Source organism: Haliotis asinina, chromosome 4 (genome assembly GCF_037392515.1).
Source record: "Haliotis asinina isolate JCU_RB_2024 chromosome 4, JCU_Hal_asi_v2, whole genome shotgun sequence".
Lineage (NCBI taxonomy): Eukaryota > Metazoa > Mollusca > Gastropoda > Lepetellida > Haliotidae > Haliotis > Haliotis asinina.
This window is the reverse complement of record NC_090283.1, coordinates 40,035,478-40,053,556: the sequence shown is the minus strand read 5'-3', so window position 1 is coordinate 40,053,556 and position 18,079 is coordinate 40,035,478. Positions and strand designations below refer to the sequence as shown.

Genomic DNA, 18,079 nt, shown 5'->3' with positions numbered 1-18,079 from the left:
AATGTTTGTAACATCCCACGGAATCCAGTCAAGTAGAAAAAGAACAGATTTAGCTGACCTCGTTACATTCTTATATACAACAAACAGCACACAGACAGACAACCTATACGTCCGCCTCAATCACTACAATTACATTTGACGGTTTGAATAAATAAGTCACACTTACATGTTTACACAATGTCATGTTTATTTTATTGTCTAATTCAAGGCGTCATAGATAAGTGACTTCTTGGTGTCAGTAATGGTGATATCTGCCCCACTTATCACCTTCATGTTGACTGTGTAGCGACCTTTAGGGACAACACCAAACACGGGAAGAAGAGACTCCCTCCACTCAACATCCACCTTGGCTAAAACAACCTCTCTGTCCAGGTCGATGAAGGCGAGTCTCCTCCTCCCCACATCCAGCACAACGCCATAGTGGAGAGTGGCCTGTGTGCCGGGTGTGTCAGACATTGTGTTTCTATAACACTTTCCCTCCTTCCCCTGCTGCCACACCCTGGTACAGAGACTCCCCCGGTGTGTGTCACAGCTGTCTACACTGACAAACCAGGAGCGGGACTGTAGACTAACACTCCACTCATTGTCCACCTGACTCTCCTCCACCACACCCACCTCCAGGACAATAGGCCACCACCCTTTACCCACCACACCCACCCTAGTGTGTGTCTCCCAGTACTGTGGGGTGTGTGGGGCAGGGGTGACAGTAGTGGGGGATGGAGGAAGGGGGATGGAGGTGGAGGCACATGTACCCAGATATTTCCGTAACATGCCACTGTGTCTGTGTTGTGTGGCGGGCCGCGAGTTGACCAGCTGACCGTCTGTAGTTACGTGGCACCTGTCTGTGTTGGCTCGAGCAGCGTCCAGTTGTAGTTGAGGACCTGGAAATATACATTTTGTTTACAGTTTAACAAATTTCCCGACTTCAGACAACAAATGAGACATTTTATTGTCAACCTCGTTTCAATGTTTACAAAACAGTGCACTGAATATCGGCTGCCGTTTTCGTCTGTGTGTGAATTGTGTCATAACTGTGATATAAATAGATATTATGACGGTGGGAACATATTTGTGTGGCTATTCTAAATGTTTTTCATGCAATTTTACACTGATTGACAATGAAATAAACACTCCATGAAATATTTTGTAACAAAATTGTTGGTTGAGCTGGTTTGCTGTGTGTAGTCAGAAATAGACACTTGAGGACTGAAAACACATTTGTATAAACTTCACATCATGATAAAACTATCATTGTTTGTATTCTAAACTCTTCTTATACGATTCAGTAAACAATAAGACCGACAAAGTTATTGTTTGACGATATTTTTACATCTGAGTGTTCAACAGACACAGTATCAACAGGTAACTTCTACGTCCGCTTCAATCAATCACTGCCCACAGTCTGACCACACTCGCTGCGCGGGACACAGGTTGTCGCGTTATGTGTATCAACTGTGACATGTACTCTCACATTTTTTTTTTGTTTCTAACAATTTTCAAACTTGACATTTTCAGATATTACTGCCCTTTTATGTCTATGATGAGCAATAAACATTTTCAGATGAGAATTTGTTGAAACTGTTAAAGATAGTTAACCGAATTTTCTGTGCCAGGCCGATGGTTAAGGCAGTATAAAGGTGGAATCGTTTTAGACTAAACAGATAGAGTTTAGTTTGTCAGTTTCAAATTGTGTAGATAACAGACAGCGAATATCTGGTACCTCAAAGGTGCACCTCTCGTCACTGGTGAGCAAATTGACGGTGTGTGTTCCCGTGTATGTCGTTCTCGTTTACTACCAGATGATGCGATGCCTCCTTTCATTTGTTTTGATAAAGCCCAATAAGAGGAAGCTGAGCTATAACTGACTATAATAATGGTTGGCTGCTTGACTGTTGTTAAGCACTGCAATCAGCTGTACTCCAGGTAAATGATTGAGCCTGGACAAGACAATGCAGTGTTTAAACTCGTAAGCATCGATCCACGCAACTGGGATTCGATGACAAATGTCAAACAAGTCAGGAGCATGGCCATCCGCTCCTATTAGTCAGTCGCCTTGTGAGACAAGCTAAACATAATTCACGGGTACACTGAATATTTGCAATCGTAGCCCATAAATGCTGAGTGAGTGAGTGAGTGAGTTTAGTTTTACGCCGCACTCAGCAATATTCCAGCTATATGGCGGCGGTCTGTAAATAATCGAGTCTGGACCAGACAATCCAGTGATCAACAACATGAGCATCGATCTGCGCAATTGGGAACCGATGACATGCGTCAACCAAGTCAGCGAACCTGACCACCCGATCCCGTTAGTCGCCTCTTACGACAAGCTGAGTCGCCTTTTATGGCAAGCATGGGTTGCTGAAGGCCTATTCTACCCCGGGACCTTCACGGGTCCATAAATGCTGAAAAATCCTCAACCATTCTGGGACGTGCAGTGACAGGGACGCCCCCTGTAGACGGGGACGTCATCACATTTTGGCATCAGTCACAACGTTAACGTTTACGTCCAACTCGTAACATTCAAAGAAAGTGCCGGAAACTCTCTGCAGGATTGTCCATGTCATTTGACCACATTCATCGTTAAATATTGCTTTACATGTTTTCGTAGATTTTCTCAAAAAGACTGAAAACAAAAATGACATATTTGATCAAATGGCTGTTCGTATGTCTTATAAAATATGGTGCACGTGGAAAAAGTTCCAAATGTCTGTATTTTTTTCCCATGGTTTTCTATCCCGAGACACAAATCAACAAAAAACTGTCATACACGTGTGTGATATACCATGAATCTATGTCAAATCTGCATTCAAAAAAGGAACAGTTTCAGTTCATTCTAATGAATACGTTATGTGAATAATGATGATATAACAACTCTTTGATTTTTATGCCAGTGATAGATGTCATGAGCAAATGTTGGAGACTGTTTACAGATTTGCTTTAAATGTTCTTTGGCCACAATCATCATTAGATATTGTGTTCATATTATTTATGGTAATTGTTTAAACGACGTATGTGATAAGCATCATGAAAAACGGTGCACCTTTCATATTAGGTAGAACAAGTCACACTTTTGAAAATATTTCCTTTTCTCCCTCATCTGAAATACACCGTAATTCACACAACATAAACAACATTCCATTCCAATTGCAAATGCCTGTACGTCTCTTGAATCACAAATGATGATTCACTGAAGACTGCAAGGGCAAGATCATTTGATCTCAGTGTTACACATAGAGACTACACTACCACATAAACCATCAAATGAAGTCATGTGCTGAAAGAAATAGAGGTATATCTACAAACCTGGTACTCTGCCCTATGTTTAATCTTTTACAAAGGAAAAACAATCACAAGAAGAAGAAGAAAATAGAACAAAAACAAAGAAAACAAAAAAACCCAATAAACATACCCAAACAAAACAAATAATAATAAAAAAAAAAAATAAAAAAAAAACCCCACAAAAACAGGAACATGTCCAGTGTTTATAACGTAAAGAAAACCACTACACCGAAGTCTCTATACCTTGTGTGGAAAGGGGCAGAACGTTACACCCAGTAGGGTGGTGGGGGATGCTTTGAGTTTCAGCTTTGAGTTAAATAACGACATCAGTTACTATATTATGCTCCTTATACTCAACTGTAAAGACAGTGAGGAATGGATTCAGCAGCAGCGGTTACATATTCGCCTGTACAGCAGGTTAGGTATACCATTCCGTTGACATCACGTCCAGTATATCGTCCCGTGTACAGCATGCCCAGTACTTCATCCTGTGCACGACATCGGAGTCCTCTTTTACAAAACTCTCCTAAGCCTAAGGTCTCGTAACTTTTACCGTAGCATTCCTACCTCCAATGTTACAGTGTAGGAGGTACGAAAGCTACGAGAAAAGTTACAAGATGTTTGTGAAATAGGGCTCAGATGTACAACATCCAGCTTTTATACCGGTCACGCTCACCTATCAGTAACCAGTAATGTTTAGACAGTGCTTCATCAAGTGTTGACCTCGTGATTAGGGTTCCATTTCTCACATGGATACAATATGTGAAGCAAATTTCTTGTGTTCCCCGTTGTGACATGAGTGGAATATTACTTCTAGCAGCGCAAAACCAGATTCACTCACTCACTCATCATGTGTTGAAGACAGTTAGCATCAGATTGTACTCACACTGCAGAGTCATCGGCGTCATCGTCCCTGTTTCACGTCTGTAGATTTCACACCCAGCATCTGCAAGATACATCCTAGCTACATGTGGAACAATCACAAAACGAATAAGGCCTTTTTTCCATGTTTAACTGTTAAAAACTAGATTTGGTTTTAAAGGCACCATGTCCTACATTTTCGACAATTTTTTGGCATATATTGACTGTACATATTGGGACCTATGCACTAATTTTTGACCCGGTTGATGCAATAAAAGACTTATTATCCCTTGCGATTTTCCTGTAATCAATGATCGAAACTTCAAGGCGAACAGCTTCCCAACAGAGAGCACTTACCATAAATTACATAGAATGTTTAATTGCTGTGTACAATGTAACATTGTAATATAAACACGTAATTTTTGAGCGAATGAACTATTTGGTAGCTTTCTTGGGGGCAGATAGTAAGTTTTATTGAGAGAAATGTATAAGTTTTTTCCAGAGAGATGTGGTGTGACAGTGTGCCTTTACAAACCATAGTTTAAAGATCGGGGTACAGATTGTACTGAACATAACACAGCATCTACCAACACACATGTTCAGACCAGTTTTACTTCTGAAGTGGTTTGCTGGACAACTGATGTCCAGGTCTTGTTCATTTGTAACATTTCCATAAGATTATAATGTAGCCTTATCAAATGTCGTGTGAAAGTAAAAGTTTTACTCTTACACTTAAACAGCTTATAATTTAATTCTCAACCATTATGCTTATAATGGTATTCTTACCAAACCGTGGCAATTGTGTCGGATCGTTAGGAACTTCCAAGTTCTCCAGCTTGTAAGAAAATGAAACACATTAATGCCACAATTCATGTTTTAAACAACAGGTTTATACAAAATGTGACTCACATGCATCAGTTTAACGTTCAGACAATAACATTCACATGTCCACAGTTGATCATAAAATGTTATAAATAAGTTCATTGGGAACAATAATACGAGCGTCGGAAATAGTCGGCTTCACCTACATTATGATACAAATGCAGCAGTTTTTTACGTTTATTTCTCTACGTATTATTTGTCAACCCCGAACAAATTGTAGCTACACGATCCTCATTTTGTATTATTTTGTTATCTTGGTACGTCCCCTAAAACCCGCACAATCTACGAAAACTGCAAATCAAACGTTAGGAAACAAAACATGCAAGAAATATATTAAAGTGTTTGAGATGACTAATATCTCGTTAACCACATTACCCGCAGTTTTTACGTTTATTTCTCTTTCTTATTTTAGTTATTATTTGTCAACCCCGAGCAAACTGGTTTTACTTCCAGCTTCACGATCCCCATTTTGTACGATCTTTCCACGCAGTGCAAACCGCACAAAATCATGAAAAAGTGCAATACAAACGTTAGCAAGCAAAATTTTGTATATGGTTTCGCTAATGATTTCGTGAAAATTGAATAGAAGCTTTCCAAACATTGGAAATCAAGAATATAGCTAGGCCGACTACGTCTTTGACCGACGTTTATACATATACGCATTTTTCACTGATTAAGAAGTACTTACATGCAGGTGTATGCTCTCAGCCTCAGCTAGATACCTGTCATCTGTCTGTGTTCCTTTTTCTGTAAAATGACCCACATCCATTACAAATCAAATAGTTAATGGTTCACTGTGATGTTGTAGGAAAACTATAGATCGAACATTATCATATAATCTTAAGGTGACATTAAAGTAATTATTCACAAAAAGGATACCGACCATTTACTCCTGATATACTCTTGAGAAAGCTTCAGTAAGAAAGATATATATATAAGCAAGTACCTGTTAGTACTGAGCCATATGCATTGACATACCCAAATGCAGATATGTCAGATTTCAATTTATCAAGGCCCTTTGTGTTGAAACCGGTTGCAGGTGCTTTCTCCACCTCCAGTGGAACTGATCGGAGGTGCATCATTGTTGTGTCTTGTATTGACCCCTCCAGTGTCAGAAAATCCGAGTTTGAAGCATATCTGAGTACTGTCTTAATGTAGTCTAAGGTCCACTTGCATCGCTCACTCTCGCCTTCAGAGGTAACTTGCTTGGTGTGTACATCTGACAGTTCCTGTCTCGTCTGATTCTCCAGATCAATGATCAGCTCCTTCTCTCTTTGATCGAGTTGTGTCCTCAGAGAATGGAAAGTGTGGTGGATAGCCTCCTTCAGAGTAGTGCTTGTCTTCTTTGTGTCATTCATGGCTTTGTTGATGCTCTTCAGATATGTTTGATGACGAGTATGATGTGCAGACAAGTTCTTTTCATGTTGTTGTATCCGTCCTTTAGAAGCATCAGCAACCGCATCTACCTCTCCAACGTCGTGTTCAGCATGGTCGCCAAGTCTGCATTTGTAACAGATTAAAATATTGCAGGTGTTGTCAAAATATTCTAGAGGATAAGGACTATGCAGCTTGCAAACTGGTTTAGTTTGTATGCTTCCCGGTGTTGTGTCAGTAAAAGTTTCAACAATATGTATTCTGGTAGCTTTGAAACGATTGTGCAAGTTCTGGCAGTATTCGCAGAGGAACTCTTCACACTCCGGACACCAACACACAGCCTGGTTGCCGTCATCATTTGCACACAGAAATTCTGTGGGGCGATGTTTGACTGTCAGAAAATATATTTCCTTTTGTCTAACTACATCAGTCAGGAGTGTTGTATCTGCGAGGTTGACCTCCCTCTGACATGTAGAGCATGATATGACACCACCAGCAGCAGATGACACACATGTCTCACACACGGCGTGAAGACAGGGCAGTAAGAAGGGGGTGGGGCCTCTCACGGTAAACTGCTGCTGGCAGAGACTACACTTGGGGAAGGGGTCCATTCTGAAATAGATCATATTGATGTCTCTATTCCATCGATTGCACGTCACAAGGATCTCACAAGAAAACGCGTGTATTGCACCGAAGCACTTGATCAAAACTATTTCTGAGTTTACCGCAACGTTTACATGCAGCTAAAGAATCATTTCAGAAAGCAATCAATTGTTCCCTTATCACAGCCAGCAAAATACAGTCTTCCGTATAATTGTCCTAAAATCTTAGATTTGAATACTTTTAAATGTTGTCAAACGATTTCTTTGATTGCCCTCATTTGTGAGGGCGGATATACTCTACCCGTACCTCAAACACTTTATGCTCTCTACAATATAAAGCATTTACACCATCCCTATATCCCATCCTTGTATTATATATCAGCAGACATTAATTGCGCAAACCAAATACCACAAATACATGTTTTATCTACTAGCTGACTTCATTTACTTTGTATATCACACATTTGTCAGTCCATCCGTAAATTTTACACCGTGTGTTGTTTACCAGCAGACATTATTAATTTCATCCGTAACTCACACACATGCAATCAAGCAGCATACACTATTCACTTCCGCCCCATCCTCTACACCTGATGCCTAGCAGCAGACACTATTGACTTCCCCAGTGTGCCCAACACCTGCTATCGACCAGCAGACACCTTTCCTGTCTACAAGCAGACAAGACAAATCAATATATCTAAACAAATAGATGAAATACTAAAACCACCAAAATATGCTCGCCCCAGGTAGAAAGGTAGAGTGCAAAAGTAGCAAAACCGGTAAGATATGCCAAGATTCAAACTCTAAACCATAAAATCGTATTTTACTCGATAAATCAGAATGGTCTCAATGTCCTAATGTGGCAGCTTCTCCCCAGTCGGTTGGTTTGTGAGAGTGAGGGTACTCCCAACGAGGCTCACTCCCATTAGTGAACCGGGTGTCCTCCCATTTTACGTAATTTTTTATCGATAGGTACAGAAAATTAATTAGGCGATGTGGGTATGTCATGCCTGGTTGATTTCTCAGGATTAGGTGAAATGGGTATGGGAGAGTCCATATACTATGATCAGAAGGGATTTAGCGACCGTATTGGAGTGAAAGAATGACAAAACTCAGTGATAGATTAATGAGTGTCTTTTTTATGCATTATGAAAATGGTAATGGTAAATTATCACAAAATGCCCAATACCCGTCCAGCATGTCATACATATATGCATCTTAAAATGATAATTTATGAACTGAATAATACCTTAAAATTACTTTTATGATATGTATAACATCACATTTTAGTTAAAAGTTGCATGCGTTGAGCTTGTTAGATGTTTTAAAGATTAATGGAAAAGGTAGAGAAGGACACCCTCACTTGGGAACTTAGCTTGTTCCAGTGAGACGCCACGGTTTAGTGGTTACAGATATTCGGCCTTCTGTGCTCTCTGCTTATGGTGATGTAGATGAAGATTACGCAGGAAAATTAGGTGAGGTGGGTATACTACGTCAACAGGCAGCTGTGCAGTCAAGCAGATAGTTTGTTGTTTAAACCTGTCTGAAACTTGTTATGTCTGACAAGGGAGACTATAATTAACTGATGTCAACACATGTGATCTAACGATAGTTTTGCATTATTTAGCATGTTTAGGAAGGGATGGCCGTGGTGTATCTTTTATTCTTTCATTCATTCACATATGTACTTCTTTTTTTTATTATTTCTTTCATTCATTCGCACATACATCTTGCTCTTAATTCTTATTATCATTCATTCATTCATTCATTGTAAGATTTCGAATGATACAGTAAACTGGCTGAAGTACTGTTAAACGCAGTCAAAGTTGCGCTGGAAACGAACCAAGTCACTGTGTGCGCTGGAGCATGACGAGGAACATATTAATTGGTACAAATGGTAAAGAAAGCAAGCGAGTGACCTATCACTGTTGTAGATTATTCCTGGTCTGACAGATAGGAGAATACCCCATAAAACCTCGGTCGAAGAAAACCTGGGACGGGCAAACGAGAATTACTAAAAGTGGATCCCACAATATTAAAACGAAACATGCTAAATTGGGTAGGTACACTTAAAACTACTGGGTAGGTACACTTTCCAAGCGTAAGGTTTTGCCCACTATAGAATGTATTCCACAACGAAAATTTTGACAACATACCGTGTGTCACCTAGAAAGAAATACAGTTTTGGTGCTTTGTGTTTCCTTTGTGAGGGGTTTTACAAGGTCATTAGCTCACGACTGGTGACGCGTGATGTCCTGGGCAGAAAGTGACAGTATTTTGAGTTGTTTACTTAATTACCCAGTTGGGGATCCTTAATTACTTATTTGTTCTGAAGGAGCACGGACTATGTATTCTATATTTAAGTGGTTATTGGCGAATGTCAGTGGGGTTAACAAGACATATTTCAAAACAACTCAAAAATCTCACAACGCTGTTTATTAATGTGTCCCAGCATAGTCTTTGTGTCACTGGAGTAAGGACTTTCACAAATAACTTCAATTTCATAGCTCTGCGTTCAGTACCTATGAAGATCTGGAGTAGAACAGGGCTTCAGCAAGCAATGCTTGCCATAAAAGGTGACCATGCTTGTCGTAAGAGGCGACCAACGGGATCGGGTGGTCAGACTCGCTAACTTGATTGCCACATGTCATCGGTTCCCGACTGTTGATGGTCATGCTGTTGATCACTGGACTGTCTGGTCGAAAATTGATTATCTACAAACCGCCGCCATATTGCTGGAATATTGCTAAGTGCGACATAGAACTAAACTCACTAAATTAAACTGACACTATTTTTCATTATAATTTCATCTGAATTTTAACCATATGCTTGCAAAATAAAGAAAACAAGCAAATGAAAATATTTTCGTCCACGAGCGAGGTTAGTCGAATTAAGACAGGAGTGATACTTATAAACACACTTTCATTCATCTACAACCTCTAAAACAATAAAAATAACTATGTATTTGGAGTGGAAGTGCAGATTTTTGTAGTTAGCGGAATTAAGTCAAAATGAGTTGAATTTTGTGCCATGATACTTATCAATATATCCGCATTCACTTACAACCTCCAAACCACAGGAAAAGGTGTATTTTGAGTAAAAGTAATTATTCTCGTATATTTTTTAAAATCCCCCTGAATTCGCAAAATTAAATCAGATCAGTTGAATTTTGTGTCATGATACTCGTAAAGCCACTTTCATTCATTTACATCCTTCAAAACATTGGAAAAGATGTATTTGGAGTAAAATGAAATATTCTCACCCATGGGCGAGATTGTTTTTAAATCGCTCTAAATTAGCAGAATGAAGTCGAAATGAGTTGGATGTCGTGTCATGATACTTATAAATATTCATTTAAAAACTGCAAAACATGTAAAAAGATCTATTTTGAGTGAAAAAAAATTTTCTCGCCCATGGGCCAAAATGTTTTTTGCCCATAGGCGAGAGTTTTTAAAATCGCTCTCAATTAGCGGAATTAAGTCAAATGAGTTGAAATTTCTGTCATGATGCTCATAAATCATGATGCTCATTCATTTACATCCTCCAAAACACGTGAAAAGATTTATTTGGGGTAAAAGGCAATGTTCTCGCCCATGGGTCAAAATGTTTTTTACCCATGGGCGAGATTCTTAAAAATCGCTCTAAATTAACGGAATTAAGTCAAAATAAGTTGAAATTTGTATTATGATACTTATGAACATACTTTCACTCGTTTACAACCCCCCAAAACATGCAAAAAGATGTAATTTGAGTAAAAGTGAATATTCTCACCCATGGGCCAAATGATATTTTTAAATCGCTCTAAGTTATCAGAATTAAGTCACAATAAGCTGATTTTCGTGTCACGACACTAATAAATATAGTTTCATTTATTTACAAACTGCAAAACATGGAAAAAACATGTATGTTCAGTGAAAGTAAATATTCTCGTCCATGGGCCAATATGTTTTTCACCCATGGGCGAGATTTTTTAAAATCGCTGTCAGTTAGCGGAGTCAAGTCAAATCGAGCTGAAATTTGAGTCATGATACTTATTAACAGTTTTTCATTCATTTACAACCTCCAAAACATTTATTCTGGACGAAATTAAACACTCTCGTCCATGGGCCTGCCCAGGGACCGCTGTTCGCCCATGGGCGTGCCCATGGGCGAGCGAGTTTAAATTTTCAGTTTTCGAAAAAAAAATTTTTCAATTTTTCATCCTTAGCACATACTCATAAAAGCTGCATGTTTATTTTTGCCAAATCTCTTGTAAGAGAGTGGCCACAGTGCGGAGAGTTTCTGGACTATTGTGAGTCCAGAATTAAATTGTGACGTGTTCTACACTTCAGCCCCTATCTCCGACACTGTGTGATATCTACCAGTATATACTATCCACTAAACACACCCGTGTATGTAGAAACAATTTACTACACCTCAACCCCATATCTTCAACACTGTGTGATGTCTACCAGTATACACTATCGAATCCACCCACCCCTGTATATACACACAATTTACTACACCTCAACCCCTATCTCCGACACTTTGTGATATCTACCAGTACATACTATCCACTAAACACACCCGTGTATGTAGAAACAATTTACTACACCTCAACACCATATCTTCAACACTGTGTGATATCTACCAGTATACACTATCGAATCCACCCACCCATGTACATACACACAATTTTGCTGCACCTCAACCCGTATCTCTGACACTGTGTGATATCTACCAATATACACTTTCCACTCTCGCCTACAAATCCATCACTATTCACCATACAAATTATTTTTTGTTTACACCCTTTTAAGCACCCTAACCTTTTTCAATATAAACTTCTGCTATAAATGATTTAAAATAATTAAGTCCACCCGTACTTTCCATGCGTGCCGTCTGTCCCTAAACACTTATCATATCAAACGAATATTTCAAAATACGCAAATACTCCACCCGTATACCCGAAACACACTGTACTGTAATCAAAGCCGAAATCTGACCTACATACCCTACTGCACAATCGCCGGGTGTTTAGGTCATCGAGACATGTTTCAAGCTTTGTTAATCCTAAAATACTCTGTCCTACATGTCATGTTGTTTCATTCAGGTCGCCTTGGAAACATTCATAGTGTACACTTCAGCGTCATATCACAACTACAGGTATCGGATTTTCTTTTCCCTTGTATACTACGCTCCAATCAACAAAATGTTTAACTTCCACAAAGTGAAAAAGATCTGGTTTTAATTTTAAAGTGAATAATTGCACTGATGCAGCAAAGCGCACTGCGCGTAATGGCGTCTGAAATAGAACTGGCAATGATAGGATTATACGTTTGATTTGACGCTTGACTGTATACGCTTAAAATTACGACATAAGCAGATAATCGTCTACAGTGTACGCAATTTTTATTTAATTTATGGAATTATATTTATATCAAGACAGTTTTACTGGGATGTATTGAGACAGGGCAGTACACACCTACCTGGAGGTTCGGCGTCCTTGTTGTACATGTCACTTGAGGGTCAGATCTTTACGCTCGCGTGTTATCGGAATTGAAGAGCAACATGTTGCCTCATGCATTGACAGGGGCGTCTTACAAACTGGATTATATGCACTGCACGTTATATTGAGATAAAAATTTATACGTTTCACTGAGTATACATGACATGTGGTAAGACTGTCTTGTACAATATCCATTCTAATAAAAAAAAATCTTCACCGAGGTATGCATTCTGCAATTATGACGCAATACAATGTAGTATTTTGATAACTAAATAAATTCAAAATTGCGAAGTGATACGTTGTATTTTTCTGCAAACGATGCTGGCACCTATAGCTTCAAAAGCTTTGAACAGTTGCAGTAACTTTTCACTTGAATAGTTTCACCTTTTATCTGCTCACGGTGAACATGCTTGTTGTTTCAAGAGACATGGTATGACACAAGAGTATATAATAATCCCTGTGTTGATATTGCTTCTCCAGTTGTTAGTGCGTCAGCTCGTCAGGAATACTGCTCTGATTCGTTTTAACAAAAGTTACAAGACGTGAAGTATATGTCATCTCTCCCTTGCCGTGATGAGGTTGGAATATATGTAAAACAGAACACACAGCCATCTCTCTCTCTCTCTCTCTCTCATACACACACACATACACACACATACACATACACATGTAAACACACACAAACTTTCATGTAAACACTAGAACATTTGTGTAATTTGATTGTATTATATTTGAACAAAACGTGCATATTTTTCTTAGAGAGTGTGCCTGCGTACATTTATCTCAGACAGACTGAACTGCAAGAGTCGCGATAACCCTAACCGAGTTACCTCCCTTCGACCGAAAATCTTTCTTGACAACTATAGTGGACTACAATCAATAACGGCACCACTCGGGACGAAATAAAAATGACGGTTTTGACAAAGTGCCGGTAGAGGCAGTTTGCCTCATGACGCCGACGAACAACGGAAGTCGTACTGTCTCGTTAGCATTAACAACATGTCTGAATAAGTAACAAGGCAGTGTCAGAATGGAGTCATTTATTACACATTCAGATAATAACAAGGTTGTTCACGCTGTCACTTATCTTGCGTTGTATTTTCTGTGCCGATGCCTCGAGAGCAATGTCCTCCGCTGCACTTTCCAAGTTCTGCACATGATGTAGAAGTCGTACTTCCTGGCTAGATGAGAAGTGTGTGATCTAAGTGCACATGCTTTCTGCGTGGGTCGAGGCGTTTTATCAAAATCTTCTATTAGCTGCGCTTTTTGTTGAAGTGTCAACTCACATCTTGCACGTTTTGCAGGTCGAGACATTTTGGCAATACTGACTGTTACACTACTGATATTATACGATTTTACCTTAAATACCCTCTCATTTCTCTATGTATGTGACACGTACCACTCACTACTGATTAACACTTCCTATTTCTGAATAATCTCGGGTAGTAACCGCGAATTGTGTTGTTACAGCATTTGGACCTACCTGCATCAAACGGTTGCGCCGTCTTTCATGTGCCGGTTTTCACGGATTTGTTCTCATAACCATTTTTTCGTTGGGACTGAAAAACAATGCCGATATCCGGAGTAGACAGAGGACGATGTTTACCGATGTTTCTATATGATAATTAAGTGCATTTCTGCCGGGACTGACACTTTGTGCCGTTGTAGATAGAATGCCGATGTTTACTGAGGCCGATAACTGTGGTGTGAATTCAGAGTAAATTGCCGACAGAGCATAATTTAATGTGACTGCTAGAGCATGAGTATAAAACAAGCTGACAGGAGACATCCGACTTGGGTGACATCAGCGATATTTCATCGGTCATTAACGACTAAATTGCTGCCTACTGTGTGCTGGCGTTTCAGTTTTCAACGTGAAGCTTGACGCATCCTGTTCTCAGCATGTTTCAGAATTTCTATTTTGCTGAGAAAGTATATTCCAAAATTTTAATCAAATCTTAATTTTCATCATAATCCTTACCAATTCCCTACAAAACTGACGTCGCTATCTTCATATACTATGAACACGGAGTCTTTAGCAAGTCTTACTTGTCCTAAGAAGCGATCAAGCCGCTGATTCTGTTCACCGGATTGTCTGGTCCAGGCACGAGTATATACAGACTGTCGTCATGAAGCTGGAGGATTAGTGAAAGCGGCCTTAAACAACACACGAACGCGTGCGCTCTCACACACACACACACACACACACACACACACACACACACACACACACACACACACAATGAACCCCTGCTTCTCATTGTCATGCAGTTGAAAAATGCCGACTTACTTGCATCGATATTCTAAATTAAATTTAAACACCAAGCTACACGAGTGAATATTTTTCACAGAAATATCAAACACGTTATTTTCTCATTTTTGTTTCATATGCGCGTGTGCGACTAGAAACCAGACCGTGTGCTATATAATGAAAAACAAACCCAAGTTATTTTGGAAAACACTTCCATGTCTTCTGTGTTACAAAAACGTGATTCGCAACGTACAAAATTTCACTATTGTAGTTCTAATCCACCTTGTATAACCGTGAATACATAAGTCTTACATGTATGTCATTTCAAGTCAAGAGTACTCAAAAGTAATGACAGTAGCTGCCATGTCTCAGTGATTTCATCCGCGAGAATTATGCATCCAGCTCCAACAAGCCATGATTATCACTGGAGTACTGAAGACAGGCTTCATCAATGATATATTTGTTCTCAGTGATGACATCCCTCAGTACTTTCGGCTTGCTTCAGTGAAGTGAACCGTATACCATCTTACATTCCATTCCATTATAAAACCTGACGTCCTTATACACGTCCTGTATTTCAGTGGCTGGTACCATGAAGCTCGTATTCTTTCACTTATTCGTTTGTATAAAAGTTGACATACCAATGTCTCTAAGCGTTCCTGACAAAGTGACAGACATTTACAATTACATTATTTTCTCCTCAAAGGAATATCGCGCCTTTACTTCCCTCTCTCTATTCCTAATTTTCTCTCCTTGACCCATTCACCCATAATACATGTACGCACACACACACACACACACACAGAGACAGACAGACACAGAGACACACACACGCACGCACACACACGCACGCACACGCACACGCACACGCACACGCACACGCACACGCACACGCACGCACACGCACACGCACACGCACACACGGAAAAATGGCTCTGCTCATGTGTTTTAAATAGCTAACTTTGAGTGCTGGCGATTATGCATCGACTTCCTAGGCATGACTGGTTCGTTCTATGTTTGCAATTTTTTTCATTTGCTGAGAAAGCATCTTCAGAAACAAAATATGCGTCAACAGAGCTACAGGCACCCTTTGAGAAAATGAGTTATGGATAGATACTAGATACATATATAGATTATCTTTATTTTCTCCAAAGATATGAAGATTGTTACATGCTACAAGTCAAACTGAATATACAATGAATCATTCAACAGTTAATTTTTCAAATATTCTAGAGGAACAGACAGTCAAAAAATAAGCCACAAAAAAACACCACTTTCTTCCTTTTGTCATATTTAAATTACCAAGTGTTGCGCAAGATCAATGATGCAAATCAGTCATCATTTCCCCTAAATCCAACAAAATCAGATTTTGGTATATTAATTAGGAGATAAACATACTGTGCTGGAAAATCAGAGGTGTATAACGAAATTATAGTAGCTCTAAATCTTGTATTTAAAACCTCAAGCGTTATATACCTCTTATTTTCTAACACAATACATTTATCTCCATTCTACCATAACTGCATTATTCAGATTTTAAACAAATACATAATATGTTGGAAAATCAGAGGTATATAACGTGATTATATACCTCTGAATGACTTTGGTTAACCAATCACACACCAGTATTTACTGAAGTCATGGTAGAATATCAGATATCCTCTCACAACATTTCATTTTTCAAATCATTAAGATCTCTACAGGACATAGTAGCATGTTTAACAACATCAGAGTCTTGGTGAATCATGATTAAAGCCAACCTGAACAGAATTACTGTTGTCTTAGGAAATACAGACTTCACATGATAGAGATATCTGAGGCGCAGTAAGGTTTTTATTCGTTTAAGATTCCCGTTAAACACCGAATCTTTGAATACGCCCAAGGGACGCTTAGCCTACTGCCAGAAACAGCCAGTTTTAGAATGCGTTTATCTGGAATATGATCTTTACAGGCATGATGGAAAATCACTTGCTCAGTATCATAGTCTTTCAGTATAAGAATGTTGAGACTCCAACTACCACGCCTACCGACACTGTTTTCCATGAATGCTGGGAGATCTCATGAAATGACCATCGCTTTGTCTGCCCGTGAATATCCGGATTAAGATCTGTCTTCAGCCACCCATACCTGTTGATGGAGTCGACTGACTGGATCTGATCACGAGGCAAGCACACATGGAACATGATGTCTGTCACTGAATCGTCCGGATCGATCATGTACAGATCACCGTCGTATAGCAGACAAGCAGCAGTGTTAAACAACTCAAACAGAAAAAGACCCACACATTTCCATGTTTACTTAGAACTGTTTTAAAGAATCTCGACATATCCTGTTTTCGCCATCCTCAATTATGGATATCCCAATATGGAAACAACTCTGGAAATATTCAAACCGATGTCATTAACCGTGTGGGTAAAGAACCCAAGACACATCAGCGTCCGTCGTTCTCACAAAAGACTGGTTGACAGTAGGAGGAACAGACCAGGACAACACCGTACGATGGTAGTCGTGAAGATCCGGGTTATAATTGGTCCTTAGTAATCTATGCTAATCGTGAGAAGTGACTAACGGGATCGTGTGGCCAGGCTCCCTGACCCAATTCAAACTGCATGTATCGATGCGCATGCTGTTGATCACTGGTTTGACTGGGTTATTCATATGCCGACTTCATGTCCTAGTATCTGCAATATGTATGAGGCGTTAAACAAGAGGCAAACAAACAAACAAACAAACAAACGATGTTGTAATCCGCTGGGATGACGTACGTGTCAAGATGACCCTCTCCACAAGAACAGTGTTTACCATGGTGCAGCTATCGTTGTCTGTTTGTCTGTGTTTAAATGTGACATACAAAGTCTTATCGGTCTTGAGAATGTTTCAGCTAACATTTAGTCCTTGTAGCACATTTTGCAAGTAAAAGAGGTTCATCAAGTATAATCATAGGATATTATAGAAACGACACCTATACTTACTTCATTTACGGGAACTGTGTCAGACTTACCTAGATTGACATATACTCTTCAGAATATTTGTTTCAGGGTCCGTATATCAGACTAACTTGCGCTTTGATTTGCATCTTTCTGTCCATAGTTCAAAACATGTAAAACATAATTACTATTGTGACGTAAACTGAAAACACAAAATTATCTTTTCAAGCATTAAAGAAGGCCTGAAGTCAGGGTATATTTGATCGTTAGATCCAACAATGCTCAATCCTCAAAAGTAGCAGTTTAACAAATACTAGTATTTCAAACAATTAAATATGTTGTTCTATTTTAAAGTTTGCTAGGACAGACCCTTAAATATATGCTAAAATATGCCAAATAAAACCATTCTTTTTCT

At 39.3% G+C, this 18,079-nt stretch overlaps 1 protein-coding gene across 1 annotated transcript; it reads right to left on the bottom strand.

Moving 5' to 3' along the window:
• Positions 1-167: 167 nt before the first annotated feature.
• Positions 168-12,488, bottom strand: LOC137282484 (uncharacterized). The gene is made up of 6 exons (XM_067814239.1): positions 12,467-12,488; positions 5,969-7,008; positions 5,711-5,769; positions 4,927-4,975; positions 4,166-4,225; positions 168-881 (listed from the first exon to the last, which is right to left on the bottom strand). Exons 2-6 carry the CDS (start codon positions 7,005-7,007, stop codon positions 199-201), a joined length of 1,890 nt encoding a protein of 629 aa, XP_067670340.1. The 5' UTR covers position 7,008; positions 12,467-12,488; the 3' UTR covers positions 168-198.
• Positions 12,489-18,079: the final 5,591 nt, after the last annotated feature.